Source organism: Spinacia oleracea, chromosome 1 (assembly GCF_020520425.1).
Source record: "Spinacia oleracea cultivar Varoflay chromosome 1, BTI_SOV_V1, whole genome shotgun sequence".
Classification (NCBI taxonomy): Eukaryota; Viridiplantae; Streptophyta; class Magnoliopsida; order Caryophyllales; family Amaranthaceae; genus Spinacia; species Spinacia oleracea.
This window is the reverse complement of record NC_079487.1, coordinates 111,688,261-111,708,844: the sequence shown is the minus strand read 5'-3', so window position 1 is coordinate 111,708,844 and position 20,584 is coordinate 111,688,261. Positions and strand designations below refer to the sequence as shown.

At 35.0% G+C, this 20,584-nt stretch overlaps 2 protein-coding genes across 5 annotated transcripts; one reads left to right on the top strand and one right to left on the bottom strand.

Moving 5' to 3' along the window:
* The first annotated feature begins 771 nt into the window (after window positions 1-771).
* LOC110805664 (leucine-rich repeat receptor protein kinase HPCA1) lies at window positions 772-10,266 on the top strand. Of its 4 annotated transcripts, XM_022011287.2 has the most exons (19): window positions 772-1,026; window positions 2,242-2,313; window positions 2,471-2,542; window positions 3,113-3,187; window positions 3,269-3,340; window positions 3,497-3,658; window positions 3,751-3,825; window positions 4,439-4,510; window positions 4,587-4,658; window positions 4,767-4,835; window positions 5,008-5,082; window positions 6,281-6,352; window positions 6,478-6,609; window positions 6,743-7,203; window positions 7,303-7,443; window positions 7,545-7,669; window positions 7,974-8,193; window positions 9,040-9,269; window positions 9,520-10,266. In XM_022011287.2, the coding sequence occupies exons 2-19, from the start codon at window positions 2,309-2,311 to the stop codon at window positions 9,964-9,966; spliced, it is 2,577 nt and encodes an 858-aa protein (XP_021866979.1). In that variant the 5' UTR covers window positions 772-1,026; window positions 2,242-2,308; the 3' UTR covers window positions 9,967-10,266. The 4 variants fall into 4 exon arrangements, with proteins under 4 accessions (XP_021866979.1, XP_056695854.1, XP_056695858.1 ...); XM_056839876.1 differs by lacking the exons at window positions 772-1,026; window positions 2,242-2,313 and having other exon boundaries at window positions 2,501-2,542; window positions 3,280-3,340; window positions 3,497-3,647; XM_056839880.1 differs by lacking the exons at window positions 772-1,026; window positions 2,242-2,313 and having other exon boundaries at window positions 2,501-2,542; window positions 3,280-3,362; window positions 3,497-3,647.
* A 489-nt stretch (window positions 10,267-10,755) lies between these two features.
* LOC110805668 (LIM domain-containing protein WLIM2b) lies at window positions 10,756-13,913 on the bottom strand. The gene is made up of 6 exons (XM_022011296.2): window positions 13,752-13,913; window positions 13,337-13,598; window positions 12,258-12,357; window positions 12,099-12,145; window positions 11,918-12,007; window positions 10,756-11,153 (listed from the first exon to the last, which is right to left on the bottom strand). Exons 2-6 carry the CDS (start codon window positions 13,469-13,471, stop codon window positions 10,914-10,916), a joined length of 612 nt encoding a protein of 203 aa, XP_021866988.1. The 5' UTR covers window positions 13,472-13,598; window positions 13,752-13,913; the 3' UTR covers window positions 10,756-10,913.
* Window positions 13,914-20,584: the final 6,671 nt, after the last annotated feature.

Sequence of the window (20,584 nt, the reverse complement as noted above, 5' to 3'; positions counted from 1 at the left end):
CTTGCTGAAAACTAAGTTTCATGTATGACACGACCCACCCTTTGGAGTTTTGGCTGGTAGTTACTTTTTGTGTCTGCGGAGCTCCTCATTTGCCCACTTTTTCTTTTTCATGCCTATTTGGGTCGATTAATGGAGGAAGTACTTTCGGATATTTGATATGTGCTTGTAAATGCATATATAGCAAAAGACAAAATAGGAAAAATGATAAAAAAAGAAATTGAATGATACTCTTTTTAAACAAAAGTGGTACTTTTTTTTTACAGAATGGTACTTTTGATACTTTTTTTTTCTTTGCCTTTTACTCCCTCCGTTTCTTTTTATTTGTTACGTTTGGACTTTTGCACGTTTATTAACGTATAATAAAGATTTTTTTCTTTTTATTAAAAAATAAACTCAAGTAAAACCTCAATCCACTAATCATTACAACAACCAATAAGATTGTTTTATTTATCAAAATGAACCAATGCTGGAAAAGCACAAAGATTGCTAACTTAACATACTTGAAAATTGTAAAGAAATTTAATGAGTTGAAAAAATTAGAACAATTAAAATTAAAAGTTGGCATAAAAATAATAGTATAATAAGCTTATAAAAGAAAATATTCTCTCACGTAACAAACATTATGAAACAAGGTAAAAGAAATACGTAACAAACAAAAAGAAACGAATGGAGTAGCTATTTGTCTATTAATTGATATGAGTGTTGTCCCAAAAAAAATTCATATGCTTATTCATAATGACACATTGCAATTTCATGCTGTGTCATGCTTTTACTGGCTCGTGCTAGGCCATGGTTTTCCCTTGCCATGAGTGGGGTACAACCGCACAAGCCGGTAGCCTTACCACGCACCACGGCACCAAGACCGAGTGCCAAGTTGCCAACTGCCAAGCCTAAATCGAATACGTAACCACTTGTTAAAATTAAGCCCGTTAACCGGTTGACGTAGAACGTGAAGAATCTGTCTGCAACGACAATGGAGTGGTACTGGTTCTCCGTCCTCCTTCCGTCAAAAGAATGTCTCTGCAGGTAATACAGTAGTTCCAAGGCTCAAATTGTTGTGACTATTAGTTGTGCCGCCCACTTACTTTACTAATTTTAAATCCCCAGTATTCAGTAAAACCCATTTCTTAATTTGAATGTTTCAGATTATGAGTGTGGTCCAGACGATTAATTTATTCAGTATTGCCACTTCCATTGAATTCCCCAAATTGTTCTTTGAGTTCATTGGTTTATCACATTCATTTTTTGCAATTTAATTCACACCCAGTTGTTTATTCAAATTCCATGTTAATTTGAATTATTCAGATAATTTAGGTGTCCGGATTATTGATCACAATTGATAATTTCTTCCTAATTATATGTCCTAAAGAGGGAAAGGAAGAACAAAACTTGACAAAAGATGAGAATTTATGTTTTGTGTATAGAATGTGAGTGTTGATTTGTTCAAGCATCAAAGTTGTCATGAATTCCAGAATTCTGGTTTATTTGCTGCTCATTTTCTTAAGCTGCTGGATTGTGTCAGCAAAAACTAATTCTGCAGATTGTAAGTTGCTCTTAAATCATATTGCCCCGTTTTACTTTTTACGAAGTAGTTAAAAAAATTCTTTAAAGCCTCATTTTAATCAATGTTGCATTGGCCTTCTAACATTGAGGAGGTTAATTCATTTCGAGACGACTTCTTATGCTTCCATGATCTATAATGAATGGAATTGTTTTACTGTTATCCGTGGATTGTAGGATTCCCCTGCTGTAGAGATTTCATGCTGTGTCATTTATCTGATGAAAATCTGTGTTATAAAAGTGCCATATGTGAGCAATCGAGGTCTTTAGTAACGTGGGTGGTTTTAATTGATGATCCTATATATCGGTTGTACTGTGTCTGTGTCTATGTTGATATTCAAGAATTTCGAGCACATGTTTTCTTTTTTGTAGTCTGTGTTTGCTTGCTTGATGGTTTTACTTGATGATCCTCTATATTGATAGAGTGTTTAATGGGGAAAAGAAAGCTAGAAGAGTAGAAATCCAGGCTTAACTAATAAGGAGTAGGTGTAATGTGTGACGGGTGGCAATATCTATTAAGTTAAATGTGCAGAATTTGGTTTTTGTCAAATCCAACTCCTGATTTAATCTTTAGGTTATAGGCTACATAGATTTTTCCTGTCACCTAGTATTTTCAGAAGAAGATAAGTTTTAGTATTATGATCTTGGAAGAAATTAATCTATTGAGTTGTGCTGATGCAGTGGCTGTGTTGAAAAATCTCAAGAAACAATGGAAAAACACGCCGCCCAACTGGACCAGGCATGATCCATGTGGTAAAAGATGGGATGGCATTTCCTGCAATGGCTCTCGTGTGACTAATATGTTAGCCTGCGAATAAATTGTTCTTCTACAACTTACAATCATTCATTCTCAGCCGATTTCTTGATAACTTTAGTTTTGCTAACTGAGCTTTTGTACTTTATATTGCAGCTTATTATCAGGTATAAATCTGACAGGTCCATTGCCTGAAGATATTGTGTCCTTGTCTGAGCTGCAGAGACTGTAAGTTGTACTAATATAACGTTGCTATTGCCTGCACTCTCATTCTCTGTCTTATTCACTCCTCCGGGATTCGCATCATGTATCTAATATAAGCTGTTTATAGATTCTAGACATATGAGTGCTATGACTACTTGGCTAATGCAGGGTCGTTTGTGAATAAGAAAGAAGAATGATTGGCTTAAGATAGTTTAGGTTGAGAATCTTGAGATAGTACCATAATAGTAATCAACTAGACATGTTTTCTTTTTGTAAATTTGCGTATCCTATAATATGATGTGCATGAATATCATGAGTATTCTAGATGTTGAAATCTTGAGAAATTAATTGATAAAAGTTATGTTTCTCTCATAAAAGAAATGAAGCTGTATCATACGTGTCATTTTCCAGCTACAGTCTACTTGATTAAACTCTAGTTTATGTTATTTGCTAATTCAATATGTGCTCAATATTCCGGAAACACTTGCTGCTGCAATATAAGTCATTTTCCTCATGGCATTTTCTTCCCTCGTCTATATTGCTGTTTATTTCTCTGTACTGTGTCAAAGTTTACTCTATAATTTCTGTATGTAGGGATCTTTCTGACAACACAGGTCTAACTGGCCCGCTTCCATCAAATATTGGCAATCTGAAGAATTTACTACGGCTGTAAGAAATTCTCTCATACCATGTAAATAACATTGTTCTAAAAGTTAAACAGATTAAGCTCACTGTGTTTTCTTATTGAAGTGTTCTTTCAGGCTGTAATTTATCTGGGCCAATTCCTGAATCAATTGGATCCCTCCTGCAGCTTGAGAGTTTGTAAGGATTTCCTATGTTCTCTGTAATCTCCTGCAACCCCATATGTTGGCTTCTTCCCATCTACATAGCTGAGAATTAAAATCTATGAGTACTCTTGTTGGTCAACTAATTATTGTTACTTTTGCTTTTGACTCATGTTTTTTTTATCTGTATTAGGTTTCTCAATTCCAATCGTTTCAGTGGATCAATCCCGCATTCCATCGGTAATCTTGAGAATCTTATCTGGCTTGATCTGTCTGGCAACCAGCTGGATGGAAATCTACCAGTTTCCAACAAGACTACACCTGGGCTGGATAACCTGTCCATGGTCGAGCACTTGTACGAGTATTTAGTGCAGATTTCTCTGATGGTTCCTTTCTTTGGTTCTTACTGATGGTAAAATTATTAACAGTTTCTTGCTCTTCATGCAGTCATCTTGGAGAAAACAAGTTCTCTGGTGAAATTCCTCTTGGACTTTTCCGCTCTAATATGTCTCTGAGGCATCTGTAAGAAACTTAATTCTTCCTCCGGCGAATATCTGTAGACTGATGAGAAATATCACAAAGCTAGAATGAAAAAAAGATCACATCAGTTTGACTGAAAGATTTTGCCCACCTTTTTCCTTGCCAGGTGGCTTCGCAGATAAGTCAGTCATTTCTGGCATAGTATGAAATGTGGCATAGGTCTAAACAAAGATTCTTCTAAACACAAAACGTACTCTTTTACAAGGCAAAATTGACAAAATCTAGGGCAATGAATGTCTTCCATTGGACTTGTTGCAAAATCCGTATCCAACAGTAATCAAAATTCTTGCAAAATTGCAATAACATTTCAACCTCCAACTTGCCTTTTTCCCCCCTACCTCTATTGCTTTAGCTTTATGGATTATTACAAGAAATTCCTAATTTTTTATTCTTTATTAGTTGAGTTCCGTTCCAAACTGAAAATCTAACCAAGCAAATTTGGCAGACAGTAAATGTTAACCTATCTTTCCAAGCTTACATTATAGAACAAATTCAGAGAATTTGTGATTATAATTGAACCTGCTTTTGTGTTTTCTTTTTCCTTCTATGCAATAATGTATGCAGGATTTGATGATTTACTATGTCATTTTTACAGAATTTTGAATGGCAACCAGCTGAATGGAACTATTCCAGACACATTAGGACTTGTGTTGGATCTAGAGGTCATGTGAGTATATATTTTGAAGTATATTGTGGAGAAATGAATTTTGGGTAGACCATTAACCATTTTACCTTGGTTGCAGACGCTTGGATAGGAATTCCCTTAGTGGTATGGTTCCCCAGAATTTAAATGACCTCATTAACATGGGTGAACTGTAAGTAGAACAACCTATAAATCTCCACCAATTCACTGTTGGCTATAAAGTTGATATTTATTTTACTTTGGAATTGGATTGTGAATTCTGACAGGCTTATTTTTTCAGCTACTTAGCTAACAATAACCTGAGTGGTCCAATCCCTGAGCTTTCTGGAATGAATCGCCTTACATATATGTGAGTAACTTCCCTTGATTGTCCATTTTGTTAGTACCATTTACTCGTCAAATTATTGAATAGCAACACATTCGCACAGTTTTGCTGATATAAGAATGTACTCTAAATATGTTTCGTCTAAATTCCATGCAATTATAAATCTTCCTAATTAATGTATTTACTTCTTTTGCAGAGATCTGAGTAATAACAGGTTTACTTCTTCAGATGTTCCTTTGTGGTTCACCACTTTGCCAAGTTTGACTACACTGTATGTTTCTGGCCTTCATTTACTTTACCCCTTCTAGACCCAAATTATAAAATAGGAAATAGGCTAAGAGATGAACTGCAGTGAGAGGACACTGCCAAAGATACTACTACGTATAAGTTTAGTTGCAATGCATACTGATAAGTGACAAACTGACAATGCCGGGCATATGATCTCATGGATGTTTGAATTGCCACCAAATTCTTTGTACTGGGACAGATTAGCTTGACTCTGTCCTGTTGTTAGTGAGATTACCTCCTTTGAAGATAATCTTTCTTAAGATATTACCTCAGTACAAAACAACTATGGCCAAATTAGAAAATTTGATGCTTGACATACATCCCATTCTGCTGCTTTCATGAAAAGTCATTTGGAATAGAACATTCTTCTTTTACTAGAAAACCCAAGTGGCATGATTATTACAATTAAAAACCATAAAGGCCCATTTGACAAGCGGTAATAAATGGTAGGAATGAAAATAAATCTAAGTGTTATTTAGCAAAAAAAATTATATCATAATATCTATGGTAGTAAAACCTTGTCTCAAACTTTATGTTCTTTCTCATAAATTTGCATTCCCACCCAATACCACTCTCCATATTGTAATGGATGGTAATGGAAATATATGAAGAAAAAAGAGATAATTTTAAGTGGACTAGCATTACCATGGGAATGAATATTGATTTTCTTTGCAAATTTATAGACAAATTCATTCCCGTTGACACCAATTTATGGTCGGCTACCAAATTGGCGGTAAGGGTAATTGGGATTTATAGATCGAACAGAGAAGAATTGTTTCATAAAAGCAAATAATTAGGCCAGATGTTGTATAATAGGGATTTGCACATAAGCCATTTCTTGCAACTTTTGTTTGAAGAAGGTAAAACTACGGCAGCAGAGAGAAATAGGTGATTTTCAGGAGGAAGTATTCATAAGATTGTCATCCAAGTCTTTAGAATTGTCAATCAGTTGAGAAAGGACAAAAATGTTTTCGTTGCAAGCATCTGTGATTCTAAATCTTCTTCATTGTTCCTGATTGTACAAGGTTCAACCTCACTAAGTTAAGGACTGACAATAATTTTTTGGTGGCATAAAGTTCAATTATCATGACAACAAGACATTTAACATGTATTTTTCACTGTATTTCTGTTTCTGTCTCAGCCTTTTGTGTAGATCTGATTTATTGATAGAGCTTTCACAGAAGGATGGAAAACACTAGCTTAAACGGGAAACTACCTGCAGCATTGTTCAACCAATCTAATTTGCAAACCGTGTATGATTTTTCTTGTCATTTATTTTACCTTCTGTTTCTGTCCTTACTTTGGTGAGTTTGTCTCAGAAGAAGTATGAGAGATGTATAATAGTGATTGTAATATAACCTTGTACATCTGACAACAGATTACTAAGAAACAACCAACTCAATGGCACTGTTGATATTGGGACCGGCTTTGGCAGTGATCTTCACCATATAGATTTGCGTAATAATTTCATTGATGAACTTATTTTAGGAGAATACAGTCACAGCATTCTGTAAGCACTTCAGTTCTTCTGTAGTCTGTATTATGCTTTTGGTCTGTTTTAATGTTGAATTATTGAAACTGTTTGTTGGTACCTGTATGACCGAACTACTTAAATGAGTTGGAACTTCTGTGATTTGTGGCAGACTTGATGAGAATCCATTTTGCGAAAGGCAGGAAGCAAAAGGAATCTGCAAGAATGTCGAACCCTTAAATGCTTTAAAGTTTATACCTGAAGTGCATTGCGTTCCTCTATCTTGCTTTACAGACTTTACAGGATCTGATTGTGGACGTCCCTATCTTGGTCGCCTGGTCTTTCTGTCATTTAACTTCTCTAATCTTGAGAACTTGACCTATTACAACTTCTTGGATGGCAAGCTAAAGACTGCTATTGATTCACTTCTTGTAACAAAAATATGCTTGGTTAGTTCAACGATAGAAACCATAAATGATTACCTCGTGTTGGAAATAGCATTCTTTCCTCCACCTGGAACTCATTTTGATCGAACAATAATTTCTAGAATTGGAAACACCCTTAATGACCATCTCTTCAAATCACCATATGGACCTTATCACTTTATTCCACATGTGCCTTACGCTTTTCCAGGTGATTATACATTTGGTTGACAATAAGGGCTTTAGCAAGATTTTGTTTACCTCATGTGAATTTTTTTCCACTAATTTCTTCTCATGAAACAATATGCAGAACGGCAGCCCAATATTCCCCTCATTATTGGGCTCTCTATATCTGGATTTGTGCTTACGCTGCTTACAGTTTCTGCTGGAGCTTATGCCTACCGTCAAAGAAAGATAGCTCGAAGAGCCGATAAGCTAAACAACCCTTTCTGTAAGATTAGTTGTCAATGCCGAGTTAAATCATATTGGGCATTGGTTTTGTTTGCTTGTATGTTGATGAAATAGTTGTTGTTTCTTTTTGTGCAAGCACAGCATCCTGGAGTTATGGTGACCTTCCTCAAATACAAGGAGTTAGATTTATCTCACTTGAAGATGTCAAGCAGTGCACTAATAATTTTGCAGAAATAAATGAGATTGGAATTGGAGGCTACGGGAAAGTAAGTTCTTTTATCTTCTACGTTAGAACATATCTCAAACTCATAGAATGGGTTGTCTAACTCATTATACAACAACAAGAACAACAAAGCCTTGGTTCCAAAAATGATTTGGGTCGGCTAACATGAATCGTCCTAAAATGATTTGGGTTGTCTAACTCATCATGAAACAACTTTTATATTTAATGATAATGATGCATTCTATCATATCTTTTATTCATTTAGATTTTTGGTTATCCATGTTTCACACCATCAGGGCTTCCACTCTCTTAAGGATTTTTTAGTTTTCACTTAAACATTTGATCAGGTTTATAAGGGGAAACTTGACAATGGACAACTAGTTGCAATCAAAAGAGCTCAGGAAGGGTCATTGCAGGGTGCCTTGGAGTTCAAAACCGAGATGGAGCTTTTATCAAGGGTTCACCACAAAAATGTAGTCAATTTAGTAGGCTTCTGTTTTGATAGAGGTGAACATATGCTGATTTACGAATTTGTTCCATACGGAAGCCTCAGGGCAAGTCTTTCAGGTACTTCTTTTCTTATCTTCAAGGGCTAAGGATATACGGAGTAATTTAATGCTAATAGAAAAGACTGTTAATTCTAGTTCTTGTTCATAATCTTTGAAATTAAATACGAAGTAACATTGTTTCCTATGGTGCAAAGACTGCAAACTGCAAAGTATTGTTTAAGCCTCTCATTTCTGCTAGTTAGAATTACTAGCCTACCTGGTAAACCATCTTGAATTCTTGACTACCTGCGTAACTCTTTGTCAGCAGCACCAACATGCTATCAGATCAAATGCATATAGGCTAGTGATTCTTGATATACCTATTTGTAATTTGTACGGAGCATTGCACTAAAATCCCAGCACATATAGGTCATCAGTTCTCAGCGCTGCAGTTCTATTATAATCTAAACATCTAATGCTCCGACGAAGTACTATCTCCTTCAAGTGTTCAACTTGCTCACTTACCACCTATAAGCTACTCCCTCCCTCAAAATCTTAGTTCATATTGCTTGCACTTAATGCACTGTTAACTTGTCATTATAATATATCAATGTGATATTACTTGTCAGTGAATACCAATGCATAAAACCAGAAAACATAATTAGTGACCAAATGTTTTTAATACTTCGTATATCGTTTTCATGTACTTAGTTCAGTAGGTTGTTCAACATTTAGCATTCCTGATCCGATTCCTGTTAGTCAGCTTCCTGATGTGGAGTTGGTGATTTGAAAGAGAGTGATATATTGGGATCAGTCATGTGTTGTATACTTATATGTGACCACTTCCTTCGGAATGTTGTCTCGTAAAATATGCATTTACACTATCTTGGATGGAGGTACTAATTATTCTGATGAGCCATTGCAGGGAGATCAGGAGTCACACTAAATTGGAAAAGGAGGTTAAAGGTGGCTCTTGGGGCAGCCAGAGGTCTGGCATATTTGCATGAGCTTGCCGAGCCACCCATCATACACAGGGATATTAAGTCGGAAAATATACTTCTTGGTGATCAATTAACTGCAAAAGTAGGAGATTTTGGTTTGTCCAAGCTGTTAAGAAAGGATGAAGATGTCACCTCCCAAGTTAAGGGAACAATGGTTAGTCAACACTTGTATGGTTTGGTTGTTAGGGGGTGAGCTGGGGGTGGCTCAAGTCCCCTTTCCTCACCCAAAAGGATTTGAAATGAGAATTTCTAGAGAGATAAAATGTAGTAGAATCACTTGATACTAATTGCCAAAGGATGCAATTTGATTCCCATTTGGAGCTGTTATAATTTTGACACCTTTTTTTCTCTCAACTTAGTTGCTTGTTTCTTCCTTTGCATTTAAACGCGTCTTCCTTTTCCAGGGCTATTTGGATCCTGAATACTTGAGTACCCAACTGTTGACTGAGAAGAGTGATGTATATAGCTTTGGAGTGGTGATGCTGGAGTTGGTAACTGGAAGGTTACCAATAATGACGAACAAGGAGTACATTGTAAGAGAGGTTAAGGTGACAATGAATGATACAGGGTACATATACAACCTTGTTGACCCTGTCATTCGCTATAGCAATCTGACTGGCATGGTGGAATTTGTGGAACTTGCATTGAAGTGCGTTGAGTACTCAGGAGACAAGCGACCTTCAATGGGAAAGGTGGTGAAAGAAATAGAGAGTATAATTCAAGCAGGTGAAAAGAACCTGAAAGATGTTTTAAGCTCCTATCCAGGAACAAGCGACAGCAGTACTAGTCAGAGCAACAAGAACAGTACTAGTCACAGCAACAGCAGCAAAAGTGGTCCTTCCTCAACATGAGACATCATGGTTGAATTAAATGTAATGTATGAGGATCTTTCAGTTCTTCTTTTTGTTTACAGGGTTTACTGCATCTTCCTTTCCCAGTGATTTAATTAAATTCAATCACCCGGGATGGACTGAGAGCATTTTTTTCCCACATACTCCGTATATCAAGTAAGATGAACTGGTGATAATGTAGGGCTATGTATACCGTATGTGTATATGCTTGTATGTGTGAACATGTAGCTAATTAATAAGAAATACAGAGTAATTCGAAAGAGTACGCAAGAATGACTTTTAACCGTATTTCTTTTGGTATCGTGGATTTGGTCGTTGAATCATAGGATTGTAGAATGGTATAAATATTTTGTTCAAGTATTAGCATAAATACTCTACTTCGGATAGGAGTTTGACTACCATGGTATTTGGTGCATGGTTATATGTTTGAGGTGATGCTATGTCGAAACTTATTCAACTTGATATTTATTCTCAAAACTTATTTTAGTTGTAAATTGAATCCATATAGCTTTGTGGGTCCTTATCTCGACTGGCTTGAAATTGTAGACCCATATTTGACATTATCTTTTCAAGAAAAGAACAAAGCTGTATGAATCAAAGATCTTAACCAGCATAAATTCTAAAGAAACCAAAAACAATACAATTACAAGAATGCTAATATCATCTTACTAAAGGAGATTTTCGTGATATAGCTTCGTTCTTTGGTTCAAGAGTAAGGTAGATTTTAGTTTCTCATCTTGATGCATTGGTTAATAGAGAAACTGTATGAGAAAAATCATACTCCAAGGGTTACAAAAGAGCACAATTCTCATTTTAAGCAAACACCAGAGTCAATGTAATTGATAATACACAACAAAGCAGAGGCATCAGTCTTTTTGTTAACTTGTTGTCACACACGAATAAGGCAATGCTATCCAAATAATTCATTTCAAATTTTTTTTAGGAACTCAAGTTTCGGGAGCTGGAACTGCAGCTGCAACAGCTTCAGGAATGAGAGCAGCTGCTCGCTTGACGGAAGCAGACTTCATAATATGATTGTAGCTTCCTTTCTCTCTGAAAAGCTGTGAGAAATGATGTTTGCAGTAGAGAATTCCATCAAGGGCAGCATAGTTTGAAGGTGTAATGGAGCAGCCACCATGTGAGCACTTAAAACAAGACTTGTGATAGAATATGTTTTCCACTGTCACCTGATGGGTATTTCAATATGGAATCAGTAACCAAGGAAAAGGTACAGAGTAATTAAACAGACACTAGAAAACCTATCTTCAGTTTTTTTTTCTCCCTCACTGGCTTTAGACAAGATTTGACTCAAGCTCAGTTACCCTAAAATGAATATTTTCCTATACATGAACCTGAAGAGTAAAGACACCAAACAAAAGGCGATAGAGACTATATATTTTGATGTTTGAACTATTTGAAGCAAAACCAGGTTTAACTACTCCTGGATAGTCAAGAACTAATACAAATACTCAAATCACAATATAAGGATAGACAATGAAGCCTTATGAAGGGCTTTTTAAGCAATAAACATGGATGTTACTCCAGCTTCGGTGCTGTGCTGGACACAGGTAGGTGTCCAAGTAACAGACTCCTGACTTTCATGGAAGAAGTTCAAGTCGAATGTAAAGATCCAACATGAGTACTTAAGGTAGGTTATGATGAATAACATCGGAATAACCTCACCTATCCAGCTTACAAATTTGCTGACATATTTTTCCTATACGTTTGTTCAAGTCATTTCTTGAATATAGAATTTCAAACAAGTACAACAACGTCATTACGGTTCATCCAGTGCAATGTTTACATTTCATGGATTGATAAGTTCTCTTTTTTTTTTTTCGGGTCTCTTGGGGAGTGGATTACACAAACAACTTTGAAAACAGAGAAACTAAAGCTAAGCCTGACTAATTTAAGTGCATATTTTGTAACAAATAGGATAAAAACAAATTACCTTCTCTATGGGATAAACAGTTTTGGAGCAAGTTGTACATTTTTCTTGAGTGCCTGAAAACATGCTTGCGGCTTTGCTTGGCGACCTTGTCTGAGACCAAAATGCATAATTGGATATCAGAGAAGAAACAACTAGGTCTCCCAACTTTATCAAAGAAGCATCATAATGGAGGAGATTTTACCAGCTGAGGCTTCAGATCAGGTGACTTTTCAGCTAGTAGTTTCGCAGCTGTTGAAAAGCGTACATACATAAGTTAAATGGAATATATTCATAGTTCAGGTAAATGGTCAGAAATCATAAAGATCTTAAATGCAGATTAAGGATGTGAAGGAAATCATACGGGATTGAAAATTCTTGTTGAAGTTCCCTGTTTCCTTGAACAACTGCTCAAAGTGAGGCTTGCAGTATAAGACACCTTCCATTGAAGAAAAACTGTGCAGCTGCAAGGTAGCAGATACGTTAGCCAGCAAAATTAACCACCTTAACCATGCATTGCTATTTGCTAGTATAAACCCAAAATAACAAAGGGTTGCACATGAGGGACAAATTCAAATTCTTTTCTTTCCATGGTTCTGATCGTGTATAGAACACTTCCATCATAACCAAGGCTTTAGCAATATACAAATAAACATATACAAACTCTAAGGATAGTGATCATATACTGATACACCAGCTGACCAGCATTTATTCTTCTTTTCAAGACCAGAAGGATAGTTTGATCCTCGACTCTTCCATCTATTTTCTCAAAACATATGGTTTTAAGTATTGTCACTTAATAGAATGTTGCATGTCACAACCTAGACAAGCAATGATTTTTTCTAAAAACCAGCAAGTTTATGTTCTTTTGAGCTGCATTGCAGCAAGCCAAAAACTAAAAATAACAAGTCATCAACCTAAACAGCAGCAAAATACCCTTCTCTTTTGGTGCAATGGAGGCAACAACATCATTCTCATTACCGCCATCGGTGCCATGTATTATGGCCTACCAAACAGACCGTAAATGCCGTTGACAATTTGACATAAACCATATAAATTCAAAGAACACCAAAAAAACAAATTACCCATGTCATAAACCATCTAGAACAAGAAAACCTTTCTTAAAACTTCCAATTTCTTTTCTTTTTTAATTTAATTTCACAGGGGACCTGGAACAGCTAGCATATAAGATCAGTCCAAACAAAGTCACCCCAAAAACCCAGAAAAGCTCAATTATTGTGAGCAACAAATAACAATTTTCCACATTGTCCATTTACAATACAAAACCTGAAATTTGTAAGAAAGTTTAAAGTCTTAATAATCAAAAAATATATATATACTACTCAGACTAATTAATCAAGATTGCAAATAAAAAAAGTAAAAAATAAAATAAAATTAACTTGATCCCTTAAAAATTGATTTTTTTTAAAAAAAAGGGGTTACCTGAAGCCTGCTTTTGCAGTGATGGCATTTGAAGCAAGACTTGTGATAAGAAACACCATCAGCAGAAAGTTGATCCATCACATACACAGTCTTATCGCAAACCTTGCATTTCTGTTGAGTTCCTGTAAACGACATCGTTTTCCTTTCCTCCTCCCTCTTGTTACAGATCTAACAGCTCCTCCTCCCCTTAAAACTCCAAAACCCACCACCTTAAAACTCTCCCTTCTTTTTCTCTCTCCTCCAAAACACAAATTAAGCTGATCTGAACAACAAATTAAAACATGGGTCAACCTCAAAATTATTAAATTCAGGACTTATAATTGCATGAAAAAGAAAAAACCAAAAAAAAAGGTAAAAATTTGCAGAATTTTAATGGGTTTTTTTGTAGTTCTTGTTTAGGAGAAGAAATGCAGACCTTAAATTGAAGGATCTGAGGAGAAGAAATGGAGAAGTGGAGAACGGCAGGTGGGTGCAGAAGAGATGGATGATAATGATGGGAGGGAAGAGGAGAGAGAAAGTAGAAGGAAGAGGAAAGAGACGCGGGGGATAAATATAAAAATCTGGGAAAAGTTAGCACCAACCTTTGCTGGCTCCACTGCGAACGACTATTATTCTAATCAGATGTTTATGCGCGGCTTTTTAGATAAGTTTTTTGTTGTTGTTTACAAATGGGAAAGATGAAATTTCAATTCTTCAGTGGAATAAGACATTTTACAAGGAGTCGAACACGTGTCTACAATTACACCCATCCAATCGGGTACTTCGAGTCCGGTATTGCCATTCGGATTATGTCGGATTTTTTAGTCAGGTTCGGTAGCGTAGGTCGTGACGGATGCGAATGTGGATGTAGGTCCCTCCATCCCCACCTAAAATTTGTATTTCTATCACCGCTCTATTGTCCATGGTGGGTACAAAATTAATCTTCATCCCCGTCCCAACAGGTAAAAACTAAAATCCATCTCCGTCCCACCACCTAGAGTATCAATCCCCGTCTCATCCCTAGCCCCATACCCACAATAAAAACCCGCCTAGTTTTTCTTAAAAACATACTTGATAACTAAAAATAACATAAATAATGGGGAAAAAAAGTACTTGCCATAATGAAAAATCCAAACAAAAACTTAAAAGTATCGCCTAAATTCATTCTATTACATATAAACAAATCCGAGCACATAAAAAAATGGGTTCAACTTAAATCTTTTTTAAAATTTTAAATTCACGTAGGAAACAAAGGATACTCGGGTGGTTGACGGAATGAAGCGTGGCCGTAGGGGATGGGGTGGGGATGGGACGGGACGTACAGGTCCAAGTTAACGCAAAATTCACACCCGCCCAATCATCCGTGGCGGGTATGCTTTTTATACCCATCCCCACCCCCATCACCCCGCCAAACCTCTCCCAACCTTAGCCTATTTGGGGCTGATGTGGGGCGGGTCTCCCGTGAAACCCGCCCCACTGACATCGCTAATGTTCAGTCAATACGGGTCGAGTTATGCTGGATATGAGTCGCTTTAGTTTCTTACACCGTAATAGAATAATGTCAATGCTACTAAACTGGGTCATGTATTCTTATGGTTGATACTCTCTATAAGAAATAGACCAATAGGGTCTTCCAACCAACAAGTTGATGGGAAATTCACCTTGGACTTGAATGTCACATCCCCATCAACTATAAAATGTTTGGAAGTAGCTCAAGTACAGAGTATGAACGTGTTTGCTAGGCAAACTAACTTGTGATAGATGTCGATTCAGTAGGAAAAGCGATGTGAGACAATTTTTAGGGACAGAAGGATTATCAGGTAAATATAATCATAACGGGTTTTTTCATGATCCCCTATAAAAAGATGTCAAATATGGTTTACGTAAGGTTTTAACCCCTAATCTTTAGTTTAAACAACAAACCCTTCACCACTAAGCTATTACATGTTTCATGTTATCATTGCAAAAAAAAATATATATATATCCTAACATATATAAAGGCTTGAACATTGCTTACTATTCATGTAATAGTGAATTTACGAATATACCCCTCCATTTCCTTTATTGTTTATTTTTGTCTTTTCCTTGGTAATAGTGGGATTATATTTTTACCCTTTCCCTTTCATTACAATCTTATGTGCCACGTTCCTTTCCACCTGTTGCCACACCCTTTCCTCGCCCTTTTCATTTTGAGTCCTTTCTCATTGCTTCAATGTCCTACTACTACCAATATGACAACATATGTATTGATAGTTATGATTTTTTTATTTAAGAATTAAAGTAAGATTTTATTGGATATCAACGCTATGTGGTTATAAACAATGTAATGTAAATAGTACAAGGCATAATAGTTGTGTAGGAAAGTATCCATTATAGCAAGACTTCACATATAATAAATTTCGTTATCAATTACGTGCAAATAGAACTTTAACATTATTTTCTAGCATTTACCATAAATTTATAAATGCTCGTCTTTTACGTAATATTTTTTATAAAATAATTTTTTTATACCTTGAAGGATCGTGCGCGCTAGCGCACGATCCAACGACTAGTATATATAAGTAAATGTAAATGTTATTAATGTAGTAACTTGGGACATCGCCAAGCCTAAAAACTAGTTAATTGTCAAAAGCAAGAATAGTAAACATACATGCATTATAAGACATAGTTTAAATAAAATTTGTAATTAATTCGAAATATTATTTAATACACTCTTTGTTTTTTTTACATATTATGTTTTGATGTCTCATGTTAATCTCTACATTTAAAATATTTTCTTTTATATTGTAACATAAATGTTCTATTGTTAAAAATCGTGCAAGTGATAATTTTAATCAATCAAATTGATTGGGGCACTAAAATTTTCACATTTTTTCATTAGAGCATTAGATCACAAAATTCACCAGATATCCCTTGGGTTTCCAAATTCATCAAATGCCGCCGAGTTTTACACAAGTTTACCAAACGGCCTTAATAACGTCATTAACCTAAAAACATTTGGTGAATTTGTGTAAAAGTGGAAGACATTTGAGGAATTTTGAAACCCGAGGGATAGTAGTCCGTAACATAAGGGCTGAAGGGGGTAATTGAGGACTATATCATCAATTAGCATGGTTAATTAATATTAATGATTAATCGATCGGTACAAGTACAAAGATAAAGAATTGGAGTTGGAATCGGATCAATTGATGTCTAGTCGTGGTTCTGTTTTGGGGAGAAGGGGAGACCCGTTTATTTATTAATTTCACATGCAGTTTTCCCGTAGGAGCAAAGGACTAGGACCCTAAGTTAAAGTGCCATATGAATCATTTGAGCTACATAATTACTTCAACGATTAAACCATCTTTCTAATCAAACTGCATCATTTCCACCAAAATTAACGGCTTTTTACATAGAGTAAAGTACTTAAAAGTTCAAACAAATAAATCACTATCTATACTAAGACCTCACGTTTGGAGAATAACTCTCATTACCATCTTAACCAACCATTAATTGTTGCTTATCCATGCACATTAATTTATAAACACATGTTAACACGAAGTCTAAAACAACTAAATCTTTATGTTACCTTTTATTTTTTATGGAATATATTGGAATAAAAAATAGCAATTAAAATATTAGGAGAACAATGAATTAAACATGATATATATCATAAGTCTCATAAGCATCAACTACAGAAATGCCATGCATATATCTTATTAATTTGAAGAACATAGTTCCATTAGAAAATAAATTAAACGAATTGTAAGATGATCTAACTGAAAAATTATTTGGCATGATAAATGACGGTAACGTACACGTGTAATTGATGAACTCAATGAATCTTTTCACTTTTATGGACTAAATATATTTTGGTCAAATATTGAGTTGAAAAAGAATCTCGAATTTTAATTATTCAAAGTAGCAACCGGGGCATCGCCCGGGCGCCACACTAGTTAGGCTATTACTTAGTGCTTATTTAGTTAGACATTAAAATACGTGGGGGTGATTGGGTGAAGACAAATAAGAAAAAAATAAACTGAAATTGCTTAGTTGACAAAAAAAAAAAAGAAAGTTGCATTTTCTACAAAGTTTCATTTAAAAGTTCCTATATTTAATCAAAGTAAAAGCAACTCCAATGGTGAGCTACAAGATGTTGTGGCTAAGTTTGTCATATCAAATTTCTAGCTACAATTAATTGAAATTATAAATTTTTACATTGGTGGGCTACAATACTTTGTAGCTCCCTATAATATTTAGCTTAAATAATTTATTTTTTTGAGCTATATTTTTTTCTGAGCTACGTGGCCCAAAAATAGCTACAAGGTTTTAACAATCGCTTATATCATTGTTATACCAATGGTGGGCTACTTGCTCATATGCTCATTTTTTTTTGTGAGCATGTCCATGGAATTGCTCTAACATTTTTAACTTTCTAGAAAATGCATATACACAGGTTATAATAGTAACACAAAATTACGATTAATTCAAGACTATCAGAAATATTAATCAGATACTCGAACAAAAAAAACAAAAACTGAAAACTGACGAACGAGCATTAAACTGTATTGGATTGATTTTATGTAATTTAAGATTATAAGGTACTTGGTCAATAACAATTGTTGGAGTTATACCCCTATCAGTCTATATTGAAAACTCCAAATTATGTTGCTTCAAAAAAATTAAAGTTCCCATAATTATAATGTGGTCTTTCTTACTATGAATGATCAATTTTTTACCTTAATTATTGGATTGATTGTGTAATGTCAACTAATTGATTTGTTGACCGTTATTACCTTAATTGCTTCCTCCATTTATGGCTAATTGATGACCAATTAATAACCTTCTATTCTTGAATATCTTTTCGGCCTATTTAAAGGCTATTGATTCTTCCTCCAGAGACAGAGAAAATTAACCTCTTCATCCTCTCCGAAAATGAAAACACAAAATCTACCATTGTTCTGGGCATTGTTTAAGGGTGTTCTCAATCTTCGTATCCGTCCGCACCGGATATGAAGAGTCGTGTAACCCTGGGGGTTGATTGCCATGAGTCCGTGTGTGTAGCGGGGCAAATTCAACTTTAGGGCAGTGATTGGTGTCACGCCACGACATAATTTAAGATAAGCTATTCTAATTTAATCTACTATTAGTCATATCTCCTACAATCTAAAGTTGAATTTATATGTTGTTATTATTATGGCTAATAGTATTGCGTTGAAACGTATTTTGTTAATCGCTGCCGCAAGGAACAAAGCATTTACGGTTGTTGTTTTGTTTAATCGGTATAGTATTCAAGGGTTTGTTAATAATAATAATATAAAAAATGAATATATATATTGACGTATACGTTATTACGTTCGGTGCATCTATATTGTGCTGCTAAGATTTCCATAATCTTTGCCAAAGTATATTGCATGTTCCATAATTTTGATTCTTTGGTTCCAAATTTCCAATTGTGCCGTACTAAGTTTTTGGGAATCATAATCTGAACATGGAAGACGAATAATGAATAGTTCAAGACTCGATCAAATTGATAACTTGTGGTTTTACTTCTACAGAGTTCCCAATATCATTTAAGAATTTCAATTTGTTAATTTTTTTTATTTGTTGAAAAAATTAGCAGTTTATGGAGTTATTGCTCGAATTAATGGGATGCTTCAAAAGAAGCACAGTTGCACGCTTGGACGAAATTAGTGGACTGATTTCGTCTAACAACCATATTAATGTATTTAATGAATTTTCTTTCATTTAAGATTATTTTCATAATTTTCTCTCCTTATTTATTCCTTGATTGATGTGTTTTTCCAACCCTTCTGTTTTTTGGGTCATGGTTTTGGATTACTCTATTTTCATAATCTTTTCGGTAAAGTGGAGACACCATTGCTAATGATACATTTTTTGGTACATCCATAAGCAAGTTGATTTGATTAACCTTTGTTGGATGGTACATATGCAGTAGTAATCTGGTGATGTTGTTCACTTTTTTTTTATCATGTAATAATACTACAGGAATAAAAGGAGCATAGTTAAGGCTCTAAACAAAAGGATGTTGGTTCACCAAAATCAAACGATTAGTCAAGTTTACATAGATTGGCTCGTACAAGTTACTGTATAAATGGAGTATTTCCTTATTTTAACTATGCTGTGTCAAAATCTAACTAATTTTCATATAAAATGCAATCTCCATTGCGTGGTATATTCTGTCAACACTTTGTGTTGGTCAATGTGGGGGATTTGTGAGTTAGTACTTGAGGAAAATGGGATACATTTATTAGTAACGGAAATCTAGAATGGGCAATAAGACTAATTCGAAGGATAATATCCTATTAGCAAGTTGTTTATTGCTCTTTATTTTATTATTCTTTTGGATCATGATGGATTAGGAGATGTTTATGTTGGTTTGCTAAAGCAGTATGAGACCTTGGTGTTATTTTCTAATCCTACAATCGATGGATATGGTGTTTTTAAAGTCTTTGCTAAAGCTCATGTCAAGAGTAACCCCGTTAGTGTGGGACTAAAGGGAAATTGAACTATAAGAGTAAAATCACAAGGAGTTTAAATTTTGTTATAATTGTAGAGTGGAATTGTAAATCTACTTCGTATACTTTTATACATATTTTTGTTTCATATACTTGAATCTCGAGGTGTAACTATTTCATGTCAAAGGGCTAGGTGAGACCAATTCGACCTCATTGTTTATGTTTAACGGAAATTAAAAGTCCTACTTAACCAAACACCAAATAAGTGTGTAAACATAAGCTATTATGTTCATCTGTTTGCACGAGGTATTGCATTATCATTTCCTTTGAAATACCTTGTTGAGGTGGATTTATTTTTTTCTTATTTATTTAGCGCAGAAGCAAGTTACATTTATGTCACATGATTAATAAGGTCATGAGGTGTTTTCTAATAGTAAACGAGACTCATATGTTGTATGATGAATTCATGAGTAATATTTTGGCGCTAATTTCTTGAGAGTAACCAATTAAAGTGGACATATGAATGAGTTATGATCTATTGAGACTTGTCAAACCATGAAGGAGCCAAAACACAACCTTTAAAAATTGGGTTGAGATGTGACAAATAAGTTGGTAAAGGTACTACCAAACTAAAATGAATATGTAGTGCTTGATAAAATAACCAATTTCCTATTGAGTGACCATCATTATATAGTATGTTCCTATCATATTGCTGTTGAAATTTATGTGTTTGGAGGTCTAATTTTTTATGTTTGGTTATCAACTTGATGTTGCTTATGTGGTAAGCAGAATATGTAGACAAGCGTGTGTT